General features: G+C 38.1%; 1 protein-coding gene across 1 annotated transcript; it reads right to left on the bottom strand.

Annotated features, from left to right (window-relative positions):
- Window positions 1-38: 38 nt before the first annotated feature.
- On the bottom strand, window positions 39-14,018 carry LOC116769430 (uncharacterized). Its single transcript, XM_032660520.2, has 6 exons — window positions 13,817-14,018; window positions 3,497-3,694; window positions 3,145-3,348; window positions 1,881-1,952; window positions 1,492-1,761; window positions 39-1,419 (listed from the first exon to the last, which is right to left on the bottom strand). Exons 1-5 carry the CDS (start codon window positions 13,880-13,882, stop codon window positions 1,495-1,497), a joined length of 807 nt encoding a protein of 268 aa, XP_032516411.1. The 5' UTR covers window positions 13,883-14,018; the 3' UTR covers window positions 39-1,419; window positions 1,492-1,494.
- Window positions 14,019-18,452: the final 4,434 nt, after the last annotated feature.

The raw sequence follows: 18,452 nt of genomic DNA on the forward strand, positions 1-18,452 counted from the left end.
TTATTAAAGATATGATGTAAGAAATAAATAAAAACAAAAACGGTACAAAAATATCACTTTATTGCTTAATAATAGTCTTAACAAGTTCCCATCTCCCCCTTTCCCCTCCCCCGGTCCATCTCATCTCATCTCGTCTCCCAATATGTTATTGTCTTCCTACTGCAGTCCGCACTCTCCTCCGCCAGCCTCCGACCACACAGACCTGAACACTTACTAACTACTTGGCACCAGAGGCTCGGAGCGCCTTCACGAACACGCTCTATGTAGTAAATGTGAGTTCTAAACTACCTACCTATGTATATAATTAGGACTTACAATAACAATACTTTGTTCGTTACTCTGTTACATTACGTTCGATAAATCACAGAAATAATGGAATTCGGAAGTTGAGGCTCGGAGCGAGACTTCCCCTCGCGGGAGCCATTGGCCCGGAGGAGGAGACGAACGGCGGCCGTCTACTCCGACTCACAACTGACGTGAACTACGAGCCCCACGCCGGCATCACGCCGGCGTTCTTTTTATAGCACCGAGTGCATCTTCAAGACACTAAACCTCTACAAAATATAAATTCTAAAATAAACTATGAACATGATCGCAGAGCGTTACGTATTGAACACGTGAACAGGCAAGTCCCTCCCTCGCTAAGATATGGTTGCGTTTTACATTCTAAGATATAATATATCCCTTACAAGTTACAGTAACAACTACCTAAACTATAAACAATATGGCAGTCTGTGTCTCGATCCTCGATCGTGAAACATGTTGAATACTCCACATACCAATGGGTACGATGGGTACGATGGCTACGAGCCGGTTTGCTCAAAGAAGTCTTTTATATCATCACACTCCGGCAGTGTCGATCGTTGCATCGCTACAAACATCTTGTTATCAAATACGTACATAAAAGACGCGCTCATAAATCTTCTTAATGCTAATTATTGGAAGTAGAATTTTTTTAAAAAAGGTAATATACATTTAACAAGATAATAAACATGAAATCTAAACGACACACCTCCTCCACGACATTATGATACGTCATAAGGCATAAAAGTGGAAATATGTCGTCCCCTTCAAATCACGCATTCTCGATAGGGATTTGAGGAACATTAACTCAAACTATGTTCCTGCCTCGTCCGACTACAGCACGGTATGATGGTTCGTGCCGCACTACAGGTCCGTCCGCAGGACGAGCACTGTGGTGGTGGGACGAGGGGAACATCCCGAGGACGAGGAGCTGGCTGCGAGGCGACGCGAGGCTGCCAGCTGGGCGTGCACGGCGTCCCAGCGAGGATCCCGCCAAGTGTGCTCAGCGGACCGGTCGGTGAGGTGGCTGTGGGAGGGGAGAGGCTCGCGGGCGTCGCGGCGGCGGCGCTTCACGGGAGGAGACGCGGCGCTCGACTCCGGAAGCGCCGCGTGTTCCTGCGAGTGGTGACGTCATTAGTAAGTGTATATACGACAGAAACGATTCACTTCAATGCTCACATGCTTCACCTGCTAGAAAATTTTGTCGAGTATAGTGTACATGCGCAGGTTGGCCTTCTTCCTCCAGCCGGGCGGCGGGTCTCGTCCTCCGTCGCTGTCGTCGTCGACCGTCTTCTCGCACGTGTAAGCGCACTCCTCCAGAGCGAGAGAGCAGTCTGCTCCCCCCAGACCCCTCACCCCCTTCATCCCCCGAGCACCGCACTCCGTGTCCGCGATCCCCGAGCCCGTGGCCGTGGAGATGCGTCGTACCAGTCGGCGAGACATTATGAATGCCGCTATCTGAAAATACAATTTACTTAGATCGTCACTCACTTACTTAGATTTAGACTACAATTACTTAGATCGTCAGATCGTCAGTAGTGGACACTATAGGACTACAGGACGAGCTGGACACCGACCTGAAGGATCATCCCGACGACTCCGAACACGAAGATCACGTACGCGTTGTTGGGCGCCTTCTGCTCCACCTCCTGCATCAACAACACGATGGTATAAGTTGTTTCGTTTGTCATACACAGTTGGTTATAATCGTATTGGATATTGAAATCAGTAAGTCGAAGCGAAAGTTTCAACGAATCTTAAGCACTGAATCCAATAGGACCAGCTGTCAAAAGATATTTCTTGGCACTTTAAATTAGTATAAGTCAATCCATTACAGCCAAGGGTCCGCCTCGAACGCGGCGAGCTTGCAACTTACTATAAATCGACCGATAAGTGAATCAAGCGAAGATCATTGATCATTCTCTTGTTGATCGCCTTCATCAATGCTTTAATGTTTAAAACATGTTGGGGATAGCGATCTCGTCGGAGGCGGTGTGTTGTCTCAGAGGCTCTTTTAAATTTTAATAACATATATTTTTCTAAGTTAAACCAGCCGGTTGAGTGTTATGAATGCTTCCTCCTTTTCCTCATTGACATAACTTTAACTGATCTCTCACGTCATTAACTGTTGAAACACAATCCACATATTTATATTTTTACTGTATCCCATTCAAATGTTTTTTTTTGTTCCGTAATGACTGACCTCGAACTAATATATTTTTAATTGTTTTTTCAGACAAAAAACATATCTCTTTGACACCCTCAACATTAACTAGAGAAACATGTTATTGTAGTTAAGTAAATAATTTAATGTAAAAAATGATTTCTTTAAACAGTAAAAGCAAACTCTAAATAAACGAGAAGGGTAAAGACAGCTCCTTGAATACGTTACCGTCCGCTGATTTCATTCGGCAGAAATCGATTTGTCCTGATCGAGGACAAACTGGAGCAGCATTGTAATGTTAATTCCGTCAATTGGCGCCATCAATAGATGTCATGAGATCGAAATTGTTCAACAGACATCAATAAAGTTTCCATTATTACCGCCTGCTACATACATCAGACACTCATCATATATGAGGTCGAGTCAACGAACATAATCAACGACAACCTCGTAGGACTGACGGGTCCGGGCCGTGACATCTGCGACACGTTCTTCGTAGGACGCATGTGTTTTTTTCTGTCGTACAATTTCTTACTTTTGCGTTCTACTTACTTCCAAGCAGCGTATGTCTGACCTAAAATTCTATTAAGTTGGTACGTCTGTTAAGGTCCTAGGTATAGATCTATTAGTGTACAACTGCCACAGCCGAGACCAATACTAAAATATACAAGTCGCACCTCGATCATAGCGTAGATCGGTCGCGCCACGTGAGCGTATCGCTCGACGGCCAGCAGCGCGGGCTTGATGTCATGAAGCAGGTCCATGCCGTGACGCACGAGGTCAGCCTGAGGGGCGGAGCGCCACCACGCCGCGAGGGACGCCGCCATCCACGCACCGTACGCCACCTCGCTCACCGCCAGGCACACAACGCCAACAGCATACTACACAAACATTAGGATTATGAAAAAATGTAAATTGAAAAGTAATAAATTTAAATAACTGATATAAATGTTGTCTTGTTTCGTGTTTATAAATGCTGTCTTTGAGAAAATTGCAAAAGTAATATAAAGTATTTGTTCGTTCACTGACGAGGTGAAGACAGGTCGTAGCCGGACGATGAGCGGCGCTGGCGGCGACGTACACCAGCCCGGCCAGCCAGAGGCCGGCCGCCAGGAGGTAACCGGTGGTGACGCGGTACTGGGTCTCGCACAGGTATCTGAACCACGTGTAGGTGCTCGGGTCCCACAGCAGACGGACCGCGGTCGCCAGCAGCGCCCCGCTGTACATCTGTCCACATAACACACTATTCATTTACTATCGTTTCTTTGTTCACGTTAATGTCCTTGCATTATAGTGAAATGTTTTATCTTGAGGTCCAACAACGAGCCTTTCATCATATCGATTATATCTGCAGCATTCCACTCTCTTGATAACGAGTACAGGACGAGTCTGTGACGACATGTTATAACTTCAATTATATAATGAAAAGGTTAAGTGTCACTGCGATATCAAGAATTCTGTGTTTCTTGTTTGCTAAATATGCTGACTTGAATCGGCTTCAGTGAAGGAAACAGTAGTTTGTTATAACTGAAAGTTTCCAACTGGAGGTCAAATGACAGGAGAGTCAGATGACGATAACATTATCACAATGACGAAAACGCTATCATGAGGTGGGCATGACCTTAGCATGACTGACACACACAGCTCACTCATGAATTATGATGTTATTAGTTTCTAACGTTTATACATCGATTAATGGGTCTATTAAGTTGAATTAAACAAGTCGAAAAATGTGTTATATATACACATATATGTATATAGTAAACCTTGCAGTATATCCGACAACCATAGTTCCATTGAAATGAGTACTTTGGAAAATCTTAGACGTCATTAAATATAAGAAATGGTAAATTTCTTGATTTTTTCTTACAACTCACCGAAGAATCAAGATCAATCAACGGTAATAACAATAAAGTAATAATTAATTGTATTACGACTCACGGGCTTTACAGACATCACAGTGTTAAGAGGCCGGCACTAGCGTTTGGTTACTTAATATCAAAGAATTTTCTATGTACCATTTTTTGTGACTCTTCTACGACTTCGTCATAATTTTTGTGTTTTTATTTCAGCCCATAGAGAATATTCGACAAAAAAAAGCAAAGGTCGTATCTGATGAGTCTACCTGTTTGTGAGAATCCAACATTTAATTTAACAACTGCTATTAACGAAGCTCGTGACATTGTTTGTAACGTTGTTTGTTTTTATAACGCGCCAACATCGAGGAGTCGTCAAATGAATCACCGAGCGACTTCTCTCCGCGAAAACATAAATATCATTTTCTCATATCCTTATATAATGTTAAACTGTGGAGCGGCTGGAACAAGCCATCCGGACGGAGTCGGCTCGTCTCGCTTGTGATTAATATTGTTTGTTTGTTCCGTTCTCACAATCATATCATGGAATCGTTGTTGTCGCTATTTTTAATTCCATTCATCGTCCGCTAATCATAACTACAAGCAAAGACCACTGACAATAAACTCTATACATTCTTTTGAGAAATTAAATTTATTTGACATGTCAAGCCGTTATCATTTTCATATAGATATGTTCCAATGATTTCTAAAGATCCTTTGTGAATATTTTTCTATAACCGTTTGTCAGTTCGTTTACAGCTTCATGCCAGATACATTTCCTTAAACTCATATGAAGGAGTTTGACATTTAAATGATGTCAACACTACCTTACGACACTCTCAAGTCTCACGTCGATTCATCTGGTATTAGCTCCGTGTTTCGTTTCCGGTTTTGTCTATTTAATAGTTTGTTTTAAGTCATTAGTCATTTAAACAAAACTCTCGCTATCAGAGATCTGAGATTGATGTCTCATTCTATTTCGTCAACCTTTAAAACTCAGATTGCATATAATTTAATTAGCAAATATAATTGGCAATACAGGAAGAGGATTCTGTAAGCGCGAGGTATTACGTTCTTGTTTCCGTCTGCTCATAAAAAACTAATATTAGAATTAGAATTCGTTGTGGTCTACGCATTCAAATGTCGGAGTCACGCCGCGGGTCAACATTCCTCGATCACTCTGTAATGTGTATGTTGTGTGTGGCGATGTATCTAGCTGGCGATGTACCACAGTCGGTAACAGGTCAAATGACGTACACAAGGTGCTCATTAAACTTCATTCCGTATCTTCGGACGTCTTCAATAGATGTCAAGAAAATTGATTCAATGGTAATTATTTTTAACCTCGGCTCGACCTCTCAGACTCATTTTAAATTTTCGGCATCGCGTTCTCAGTTTATAAATTGCCGCATGTTGAGTCAGAGCGATCATCGATCAAAATTCTCTTTTATAAAAGACGACCTCTTGATACGATACATTGGTATCATCGGAGAGGACAGTAGCGGTACGAAGTGACCAGGCAGACGGTAACCAGGCAGAGACGAACACGACGCCGAGCGGTCAATAAACCGTACCGAAGTAATAGTCTTAAAGAAATTTTGTCCAATTTTTTGTTGCGCTAAACATTAGGGTCGCTATTTTAACATAGCATTTAGTGTTTCTTGAAAACTTTTACCAATATATCATAGTTGTACGTTCCGGGTACTTTGGGTAGTCTCCAAACGCTAAAAAATCGTAGCTACAAATACAAGGTGTGCACACAATAGCAGACTCAGACCGTGCAGTAAAATTTGTTTCAATTAACTTAATACTTTATTTTGGTTTATTTCTTTAACAAAATTTTATTGGAATCTGTTTTATACTTCTTGTATTAAATAGTATCAAACGTCCACATACACATCTGATTATATACAGCTTAGACCATTATAATATTAGAGGGATATATTTATTTATTGGTAATGTGAGTTTGTTTGTTTTGGTAAGTTAAATAGTTTAATATTCATGTTTCAGGATGTTTATGAAACCTGCTCCTGATATATTTCAAGTCGACAATAAAACTTAAGATACTTTAGAACAATGGGAGGAATAAATGAGAGTCAATACGGGCCAGAACACTCCGCGACAGACTTACAGAACGATTTCTTTGTATATTAAACTAACCGGTTCTTGTATTTAATATAAATGTATAAATATTCGGTAATATCTTAGTCATATAGTCACTGGACTTTGTCCCTGGGTGGTTCCTCACACTGTATTCGGTTTTCTCATTAAAAGCACTTCTGCCTCTTTTCATTCCATTTAAAATACATATGAAGTCGTGGTGGCCTGGAGGTTATAGGACCGTCTTTCATGCGTGAGGGCGCGATTTCGAAACCTGGCAAGTACCAATGTGATTTTTCATAGTCATATGTACTTTCTAATAGTATTTAGACACCACTGACAGACGGTGAAGGAAAACATCGTGAGGAAACCTGGTCTTATAATTTCAAAATTATAAGTTAGAAATCGCCAACCCGTCTTGAGCAAGCGTGATGATTAATGCTCTAACCTTCTCCATGTGAGAAGAGGCCCTTGCTCAGCAGTGGGCTCCGATGGGCTGATGATGATGATGATGAAAATACATATTACAGAACACGATACTCGTATTATCATACACAATAGCGAGATCGAAGACTTTCACGAGTTTTATTCATTTAAATGAAACCATTATTTTTAAACATATACAATAGCGTTACAAACTCATCAAATATCAATATGTATTTTATCTTTTTGTTTAGTTTTTAAGTTGTTTTATCTGTTATTGTAAACAGTACTATCCAATATCAATGAACCTCGTGTAATTACTTACGACGCACACAAGTGACATAGTTTTTTACTAGACTGCTACAGCTCTACGATGAGGTTATGGCTTAACCTGTGTTTAAGTTTCCACATCACAGAAATTAAAACGAATCCTATTTCTTCCCGTTTACCAATTTTAAGCTTTTATTATTTTTACCTCTTCCCATACATACGTGTTTTCTTTAGGGCATGTATACCAAATTCTCTTACGACACATTTTTTTCTGTTAGAACTAAGTTAACTCGCTAAACAAAGAGAAAGGCATGTTTGAAATCCCACTAAGAGTCCGTTCCTTAGATAAAAACAAAATACTCGTCGCGATGCAAATTGTATTTATTGTACGACGAGGTCGTCAGTATTCGACTGTTTCAAGGATCTATCAATTTGTTTAAACAAGTTCATTATTTCCTTATAATGTCTCTCGAGGCTCACTCGACTGATGAATCGGAAACTAAGACCGCTGACTCAGGTTTTGGTTAACAATTTAAAGTCTTTGAAAAAAATTAAACATTACATGAGTCGCTGGGAACTAGAAGAAAGACAATTAAGAAGAACACAGAAGAGGCGAGCTGGAGGTCGACGACCTTTAGGACGAGATGAATAGTGACGTCATCACAGACTAACCAGTAACCGACTACCGAGCAGTTAGTATGGGTCATACAGAGTAATGTAAGTATAGAGAAGGTTGAGGTAAACTTGAAAATAACATGTGACATCAGAATATGACTAAAATATGAATAGTTATATTAATACATTGTTTTGATATGTTGGTGGCGACGCGACGGCCTGTGTTCAGACATGAGCCGTCATGACACTACAACAACTCAAGCCGAACTGCTCCAAGTGACGTCAAAACTCCTTATCATTAGTTTGGGTCCGACCGCCGCGCCGCTGTGGACATTCTTTTCCCACAACTTCATATAAATATTTCAATATTAATACAACGATTCGAAAAATATGCTTTTATTTTAAATGTCTCACAAATATTTTTAATTACAATATCCAATCTTCAACTTTATCCAACCATGAGTTGAATTTATTTAAGATCAACCACTGTGAAGGAACGACACTGTGACGAACAATTATGTATGAAGTTATGTTTAAATAGAATAAATGATAATCTTTATTAAGACGACGTACGTGTGTATGTCCCTACAATTATTGTACACACGTACACACACACACACACACACACACAAACACACACATGTCACTATATGATCGATAATTCACAAGTTGTTATGTGAAAGTGTTAAAGCACATAACAGTGTGTACCGAGTCTGAGCCCTCTCAGAGCGTGAAGGTGCTGTACGAGCGTCGAGCTCGCCGAGGACGAAGATAACAATAGGGTTGACTCTTACTTATTAATATTCTACAAAAAAACTTCAAAGAAATGTTTGTAAATTGCTAAGGTCGCCAGTGACGTCATCGGAGAGGAGCCTAACACTCGCTGAGCTTTTGCATCCGCTAGTTTACAACTTGTATTTAGAGTTATTCAAACTTTTCATTTATTTTAAGATAATAAATAAAACCGAAAAGAAAGTATACAATCAGTGGTCTGAATGTAGCTTATGTAGTGTCTAGCCTAGTCTACTCCTACTCCTGCTATCCCCGTCTGTAAGGCGCGAGGTCCTGCTTCCTGCACGCTGGTCTTCCGAGCGTCCTCTCAGACTGAACCCGCAGCCATCGTTACAAACTCAGTGACTGGACTATGTTGTATCAAATGACCTAAAACCTCATTATAAGTACAATAATTTGTTAAGTTTTACCTTAACTTTGCGTCAAGACCGATTAATAAATATTTTTCTTTGTTTATTCTCATGTGTGTAATAACCCTTTTGTACTTTGAACACGATAGCATTATTTAACCACCGCGTAACAGTTGTAAGACGCGACAGACATGTGTCAAATATCGAGCACACAACCGGACATCTCACATAACTTATTAGTTATATATAACACAAATACAACAATACATATATATTAATATTCCAGGTATGCGTAACACTAACAGAGTCATGCGTCAGGCCATCATCTCGCAGTTCTAGCCATCTCACCAACTTGCCGTGTCGTGTTCGGTGCTTATAAAACAATATATGAATGTGACATAACTTTGTTCAAGCAGTCCTAGTAGCTCTTTCCAGACGCACACGGTCTAGTTAATATCACTATCAAAATGTCCTCATGTCACTTTGTTCACTATTTTATACGAATATCAATCGATGCTGAGTTGCGTGGAGATATTAAATGATTTTTGTTTTACAAATAAACTGTAAACGTGAAGTACAAAAAATATAGAATATTATGTAATTTATTGTGTGTCGATTATAATCGTTTCGAGTTGCGTGCATTATGTTCATATTGAACCTGTGTCCTCATCGAGTTCAGAGAAGACCATGCTAAGTGTCATTATGTATGAACAATATTCAAATGTATCAATCGAAGGAGGTTCAAAACTCAGCGACGACCGTCTCTTACAAATCACTAACCGGCCAATTTTAAATGCAAGAAACAAACGCATTCACCGTTACAAACATCTCAACAATCGTAGGTGGCATGCATGTGGGCAAGTATACAGGTAGCCTGCACACCTGATGTGTCACAACGGGGACTAAATTAGTCGGTCGACGCCCCATACTCCGCCGTCTTCTGAAATGTCTTTTATATTCGGATAGACTGAGGATAGGGTAGACTGTCGGTGACTGTATGACATAAGAGATCCTTACGAGCTAGTTTTACTCATAAGAAAAACATTAAAGCGCGTCATGATTACAATGATAACAGTCGCCTCTGTACAGGAATAAGGAGTTTCAATTAGGGAAAATAGGTTCAAATAACAGAATATACTTAATATAATATGACTGAACACAAAATGTTATAAATACATTATCATTAAAATCGCGACGAAACTCATTAACAGACTTCAAAAACAAGCTGCTTTAAAATAAAATCCGATACTGAAAATCATATTTTATAAGTTATTTTGAGATAAACGTGATTGTTGTTCGAGGGTAGATACGAGACATTTTGTTGATTCTAAGAATGTTTAGTTGTTTTGTTCAAAATTACCCTCGTTTTTGGATTCCTGGATGTGTACTCAGTTTCTAAATTATTGTTAGCCAGCAGCATAACAATAACTACATATTCCGATAAACTTAGACAGAAGAGAAGACGAGGCGGCGGCCGGTAGGAGGAATCTAACCCATAACACAAGATACAGGGTAGCATTGTACAATATATAATTTGTTTAGACATCAGATATACTAAACGAATACATGACCTTAATATTGTTAACTTAGTGTGCAACGTTTTCACAACAAAGGATTCATAAAAACGCAAACAACGAACGAAACCTCCATAACGTTACCCGACGATGGTTTTGTTTGAAGCTGTGTAAAATGTAGTCAATAAATGAGATGCTTTATTGATTCCGTTCAACTTCACACAGTCAAAGGCAAATTTTTGTTATCGTTTTCTAAAAAACCGTTAAGTCGGTGAAGTGTGAACGACACGCCGGCCTTGACATCATTGTATCTCATCGCGGAATCAGGAGTGAAACATCGAAGACGTCTCATAAAACGCCAACAATGACAACTGACAGCACAACTAACTTGTCATTATTACTGTTGATTGTTGTTTTATTCTTAACTTTAAAGAAGCACTAAAAGTGACAGAGAACAAGCTATTAGTTTAGTTATATTTATTGTTAGTCAATGGTGTAGAAGTAATATTGTTTCAAATATTATTGGAGACATGTCAATGTCCGCCTTGAAACAAATAGGAATTCTTCAAGTGTATAAGAGCGGTGTTCTGGTTGGTCTAACAGCCATTACCTAATACCATACGACAACAGTCAGCCGATCACATCACATCACATCACATACCTCATTATTATATTAAAGTAAGACGTCGCTTAGTGTCTTTGTTCTCATGTTTCAGGCAATTTTCGAAACGCGAGTTAGTAGCAGGTTAATGCTGTATTATATAAGCCGAAGTGTTCTCCACACCGTCACGGTTATTGTAACGTATGGAGATGGTAAAACTTCTTGGCCACATGTTGTACTCGTATATTATAGGAGTTCTGTATAAAGTTTCCCAGCCGATCCACGTGATACTTTCCTTCACTTCATCATTACTCACGAATCTCTTCGCCACATTATTTTGGTATCTCTTATTTATTTTCTAATCCATTTAATTTATTTGACAACGGAGCTCGGTTGTGTTCGATACGTATAAAACTTTTCGCTCCTGTAGCACGACCTCCGCGCATCTTTAATCAGTTCAGTGATTGAAACTAAAACAAACTGAATGTTCTAACTATCCCTGGCTCACTCCAGTACTACCGAAAAAGTTGAAACATGTAAAACTAAAATTTAATATTGAATTTATTACAAGGAATATTACATAAAATGTTATTTTTATTTAAAAACAATAATATCCGTCTTAGGAACAGCTACGAGACTAACCACGTGATGCCAAAGCTAAACGAAACCAGGCGCTTCGTTTATGAATGATACAGTTATACGTCGAAACAGTCGCAGTAGAAGTTAAGGAAAACCGGCTGAATAGTTTAAGATATTTATATATAATGCATGGATGTGTTTTTTGTTTCCTTGAGAGAAGTTCACCACCAGTGTTGTGCTCATGTGCTGTCGGACATTCCTCGCATACCGACACATTACCGCTCAAGTAACGTGTATAAAGTTAGTGTGTACATATTTATATTAGTTCACTATGACTGGATATAGTCACGATTATTACGACGTCGGCCACAATAACTATCGATTTGTACTTGAACATCGATCGTAATAGCGTTTGTTGGAGACACGATATACTATGTATATTGTAAAGTTTGTTGGAGACACGTTATACTACCTTGTCATTTTTCAAAACTGGTATTAAACGAAGGAGTGCACTAAAACGAGGCTTCGGATCCAGAAGCCGGCCTTATATATTTTAATAGAGCGAGTATCATAAAGCTCGGTTACAAGACTCGTCTCACGATAACCGGCCCCGACCAGTCACGGGAAACGGGCCACTGTCAAGGGCGTTGACGCATTCTGCAGATAGCGTTAAGACTTAAGACAACTTTCATGACACAATATTATGAGACCTAATCGTGTACGACGTGAAAACTATGATAACTTTCTAAATTAACTCATATGTATTCATTTATATAATAAATTTCTTAATGTAACTATAATTGGATATTTAAAGTAAGTAATCACGTTACATTATTGATAATGGTCCTCAAATATGAGCATTGCCAGAAAACATTATTTCATTACGCTTAGTCACTAATCACACCATACCTACAGAGTACATCAATACGAAACGGCGACGTGTCTGTATCAAGTGTCGACACCGATTTAACGTACGTTGTATTCTCATTTCATCGTTTTGTGAACTTCAACCATTACCGTATTAATAAATATCATAAAACTTTTAATTTATCACATAACTCCGATATGTTTTTGTCATTTGTAATTATGTTAACTCAAACAATCACAAATACTGCAGTCATATTATGTCATTACGTATATTATTAAAGAAAGAGTTACACAAAGTTAGTGCACAAAGTTACGAGGATAACGGAAATACTTAGCGACTGACGTTACATACGTTATGGACTACATACATTAAAGTTTCAACATCTTTCAGCATCACCTCTCAACCATCCGTGTAATGGAAGATTAATATTACAACATTATATTTTGGAAGACCTTTTTTAAGACCGCTGATATTGTATTCACGACGTTATGGGTACAATTAAACAAAAATTATTATATATTATCATATACACAAATCAAATAAGGATTAACTTATATCTCTGAAATGGTCTTTTGATTTTTAAAGTGTAGGTAGGTTTTTATATCAGCAAAATAAAACATCTCCACAGCCGACGTTTGACGAACCTTGCGATGACTTGCGAGGAACACAATTACAAAACATAAAACTTAAGCCTGCTTATTAATTATCAGCTACTATAAAAACAATTTATTGTAGCACACAATAAACAAAGCATTATTATTAGTTGGCATTTTGCCTCAGTATCTTTCACACGTATTTATTATAAAACAAGCTTTCGGCTGACGATTAGTGAAGGCGGACATTTCAGGACGGTGGAGGAATGACAACAAACAATGCAAACAAAACATACTATTAATAGAAATGAGCAACATACCAGACCGCACTATGTATTATACTTAATTAAAAATGGGTCAAAACGATTTAAACCTTACATTAACTTGGGGAGCAGGTAGTGACAGGTGGGACTCGAAACGAGCCCCTGACTGTGAAGGGGCTCCGCCGTAATAGAGGGAGACCTTCAGGTAATATTCTTAGAATCATCGAATAATGAAGTTAAGAAACATTGCACTATGGTTTTAATGAACACTAAACAAAGAAATAGTTCGAGGCTGACTCAGTTTAATCGGAAAACGTAGCGATGTATATTCTGAAATTGTCGAGTGCGAAATGTGACTAGTACAATTTGGGAATTGAATATTTATATCTAATAAAAGATAGTTCACAATTTCACAACAATAGTTATAGAAACCTACTCCGAGATTCGTATCGAGCGGTTAAATTGTAAAAATTTGTCAATTTTAATTCATGTTTTGTCATATTTCCTAGAAAGAAGCCAGCTTACCGCGAACGCGACGTTGATGAATACGAAAATTTTGTCTGCGGTACAGAGACCGCGGGCGCAGGCCATGGCGCTCCTACGGTCACCGGGGCGCGGACTCGGACTCGGGTTCGCGGGGAACACACGACATCGGAAGCACTGGACACAACAGACACACGTCCGACGGCGGTCGGGCCTGGTAAGGCACTGACTGAGAGGAGACGGGGCGCACGCGGACAGCTGCCGGGGGCGCGGGGCTGCGGGGACTGAGGACGACTCGGGCTCTTCATGACGGTTAATGTGTACCGAAGATTGGGGCGTGGAATGTGACTCCACGTGCAGGGGTTTGTTTAATTAGTTTAGCAAAATTTCTACGACATACATATTTTATAAATATTTAAATTAACAAAATCGGTACATAGCCGGAGCGGTAATGTTTCTTGTTCCACTAACCCTCCGCGCCCTCTATCCTCATGGCCGCTAGCGCTGCAACATGCTGTTAATGAATAACTGTTGCTGAGTGTCGACGCTGAATGTTCCCGAGAGCCTGCCGAGGGTCGACCTCCTCTTTGAGCTCTAAATATTACTTTAATGCGGGTCGGTAATGCGAGCGACGCTTTAGACTTTATTTATTCTCGAAAAATATTTTTATAATTTTTTTTCATCAACGTTTCAAGGTTAAGTTTAGTTTTTAGGGTCAATTTAAATTTAATTGTATTTAGTAAAAACGTGCATGAATCATTTGCCCTAGAAAACATTAAATTCAAAGTTCTATAATCTAAATATGTCTGGTGACTTTTTTTATAATCTGTAGTCATAAAACACAGACCCTTCTTTTTTTTGTTTCGGTGTCTTAATACAACAAAGACTTATTTCCGAAAACACCAACCTCCGACGTATTATTTCACGTTTCTTAGTTGTAGTTCGAGATACTCTTAGTGATCGGAGAATCGTTTGAGGCTCACTGTGTACATCCGTATCTCAACTCAGCCGGTCAATAACTCGTTACTGTTGAACCTTACAATCCGTCACACTCTCAGCCTCAGGCTCCGGACTCCACACCTGTCTCGACATTATGTTTGCTTGACGTCACAGAACGCCGGTTCATAAACAAAATGTTCTTATATGTTACATCTAGATCCTAATCTGTATGTCAGCAGAAGTAGCGACACGCCACACTTGACAAATTATTAATAATATATACCTTGGGTATTAAGTAAGAACCCTATAGGTGTTTGTTGTGTCGCAGTACTGAACATATTATTGTTACAGTTAGGACTAAGGACGACTTGTTATATATTTATTCGTCGTAACGATACTGTAAATAAACATATTCTTTGTATCGTCCATCTCGTTCTACCAAACAAGCAGAAGGTATAGCTATAAATACTACTAGAGGGTTATCAACAAATATGCTACATGATATATAAATTCTTACACATAACATACGTCTATCGATGATCCAAAGTCTATCGAGCAGTGTTGTTATTGCTATATAATAAATAAATGTGAATTCTATTCACTTTTGAAATACTCGTTTCACAAGATCGTCTCCAATAAATTAAAAAGTTTTAATACTTAGTGTATTTCCATGTGAAACTACTCGTTATGTCCTACTACTCGTTATATCGTATGTTGTATACTATACGACATATAATGCTTGTCTGCTATACCTGGGGCAGCTAGAATACTGGCTTCCTGTACACAGACCACCAAATAACACGAACATCACAGTATCGGAAACAACCCTAGAGACGTCACGTTACTTGAATTTATGATTATACTTATTATGATACTATTTGTCTTCTTCTTAAGTTGAATTTATAAAATATAATCAATCACAGAAAAAAACAAAGAAATATAATTAAAATAACAATGAAAACTACCTCATAAATATAGATAGTTAACAAACTTTGAGAACATCGAAATAGTGGAAGGCAAATTAAAACTACTGGAGACAGCGACCGTGTTTATAAATACAAAAGATTTTAAGAACGAAGACATCCATAAGAATGGAATATTGAACAGGGTCCGACGTTTGACACGAAATATGGGTCTGATTAAGAAAATGGAGATTTAAAAAAAGCATTAAAATTTAGCTCAAGTATCGTAAAAATAAAACAAGATTTTTTTTGATCGTGTCTAATAATTGTTTACTTTAATTATTCCGAGAATGCAGGAGAGTGCGCACACAGAACCACCTCTGTTCGTGGGCGCACCTACATAAGGTTATCAGAATGATGTTATACAAGAAAAATGTTAATGTACCAATGATGACGTGGTCGATTGACAAACATATATTGATTGTCGTTAACGAGGCGGTCGCTGAGACGGAGCATCCCGCTTGTTCAATTGATCTAGAATTAAGAGTATCAGCGAGCCCGCGGGTCAGAGGTGAAGTCGAACAAAATGCAACCAAACGCAATATATTACACAATTAACAATTCCAACATCTAACGACTCCAGTGGCATCATTAGTCAAGATAATTTGTAAAAAAGGCACAGATATTTTATATGAACTTTCATTTACCTACATTCATTCGTGCTAATAATATTTTTAATGTAATTGTATCTGTGACCGAGAGATATATATACAAAATAAGAAATTAAGATCAAGGCTGGATCTTAATTTGTTATTTTGCCTGCATCAAGCGACAGAAAACAATAAGGATCATTGAAACAATTTAAGATGAATAACTCGGGCGAGAACAGAGAGGACTCGTTCGGAGCCAGACCCCTTACTGTAATACAAACACGAGGTCCTCTAATTTACGATGAGTTAATTTAATGTTTAACATCCGAATATAATTATTAATATTATAAATATAAATATATCGGGTGACGGAAGAACATCACGACTCAGCGGAGACGTAAGCATTTTATAATGTTGTCAATATTATTGCAAATGAGAATTTGATTCCCGCACATTCCGACATCACGTAATGTGGAGTGTGGACACGATTGTTGGACAAGAGTTGATTAGCCCACTACATTAGTACCCTTCATATATATGAGATACTAAACAAATATATATAAGTAAAATACTAAACAAATATATATAAGTAAAATACCAAACAAATATATATTAATAAAAATTATATAAGTCAATAAATAATACTATTTTTTCTGCATTCATTAACTATCCATTTAGTTATTTTAAGTTTTTAAAAAGATCTTTAAGGTTAATCTTTATAATGAATTATTAATACCCTTACAACAAGTTTTACATAGTCAAAACAAATACGCAGAATTCCCAGTTATTCTTTCATAAATCTTCAAACAGTATCCACATAGGTTCACGAATGTTAAGCTGTGCACGGTATGGATTTAGATTCAAAACACATACTTGTAGTTATGGTATGTTTCTGGTAAATGAATAGTTGTTTTTTGGTAATTTTAAGAGTCAATGCCAACTCATTATAGACAGATGAGATTCTCTTTGCACAAGATAGGACATGTCTTTTTAAAATTATAACATTATTATCTCAAAATAAATACAGTAGAAGCGACTTGATGGCATTCAAACCAGCTAACTTATTATATTTTAGCAGTAACGAGTCTTTTGAGAAACAAGGGAACAATTCATAAAGCTAAGCACCTCGGTGCTACTTGTGTCAGACGCGTTGTGGTGTTCCGCATTTAGAAAGGAGTTAACGCCCTGTTGAAAAATATAAACCGCTCTTCCTTTACATAAGAACCGTAGCGAGCACAGGCGACGATTTTGAACCCTCGAAACACAGAGGTTGTCAAAAAGATTTTAGCACTCCATGGCATATACAATTCGTTATACAGACAGACTGTCAGAGATACAACTTGCCTCTTCACTTAATAAAAGAGCCGTTCACTGAATCGATACTTGCTCTGGACTTGAATCTTCAACGGTGCCAAGCTTACTTCCGGCACATCGAAGTCTTTATAAGAGCAAACTTTCTTGTCAATACGACTTCGGCAAGGTGCTCAAACATTTAAAACTAAAAAAAAGAGTACAGCGAGGAAAATATATTGAAAGTTGTTTGAGATGATATAATTTAATATTCAAATGAATATTAGTTCTTGAAAATTTTATTATTCATGGTTTAAATTCAAAGATCATTTAAATTTATCGACAAAGTCACCTCATAAATAAGATTTATTTATTGTTTATATTTTCTCACCACTTATAATTAATTTCCAATGTTTTCCTGTTTATTATTAGATGATGAATGACACAAAGAAATCAATATTTTTTTCATATTAACTCAATTCATGGTATACAAATTCATTAGCATATTCCATTGCGTTGTGAGGTCAGCTGGTAATTAAACGCAACTCTTCTATCTATCAATAAAAATTTAATCCAAACTACTCTGTCAGTCGCAATGTAGGTAGGTAGGTGGATAGGTAGGTACTTAGGTAGGTAGCCTACGGAACGTTATGAAAATTTTAATATGTCATTATTGAAAGAGAATTACTAATTGTGGAATGAGCTTTAATAACCGTTACCACACATTTTCCACCTTTTGTGCGACGGTAGACGGAATCTCCTGTTTAAGATACAACCGACGATTGGCGATAGAAGAGTGATATCCTCAACAAGTTTATTGATATAATTGAATTCCTTACTACCGCTAAAACAAACTCATTATAACTGTAAAGAACATGCACTTGTTTTTTTTTAAAT

The sequence above is a fragment of the Danaus plexippus genome, chromosome 14, assembly GCF_018135715.1.
Source record: "Danaus plexippus chromosome 14, MEX_DaPlex, whole genome shotgun sequence".
In the NCBI taxonomy this organism is placed as follows: Eukaryota; Metazoa; Arthropoda; class Insecta; order Lepidoptera; family Nymphalidae; genus Danaus; species Danaus plexippus.

Coding starts and splice junctions, on each gene's coding strand:
- LOC116769430 (XM_032660520.2), bottom strand. CDS start 13,882: ATGGCCTGCGCCCGCGGTCTCTGTACCGCAGACAAAATTTTCGTATTC. Junction 3,695..13,816: donor TCATCAACGTCGCGTTCGCG/GTAAGCTGGCTT, acceptor TTATGTGGACAG/ATGTACAGCGGGGCGCTGCT. Junction 1,762..1,880: donor TCGTCGGGATGATCCTTCAG/GTCGGTGTCCAG, acceptor TTGTATTTTCAG/ATAGCGGCATTCATAATGTC.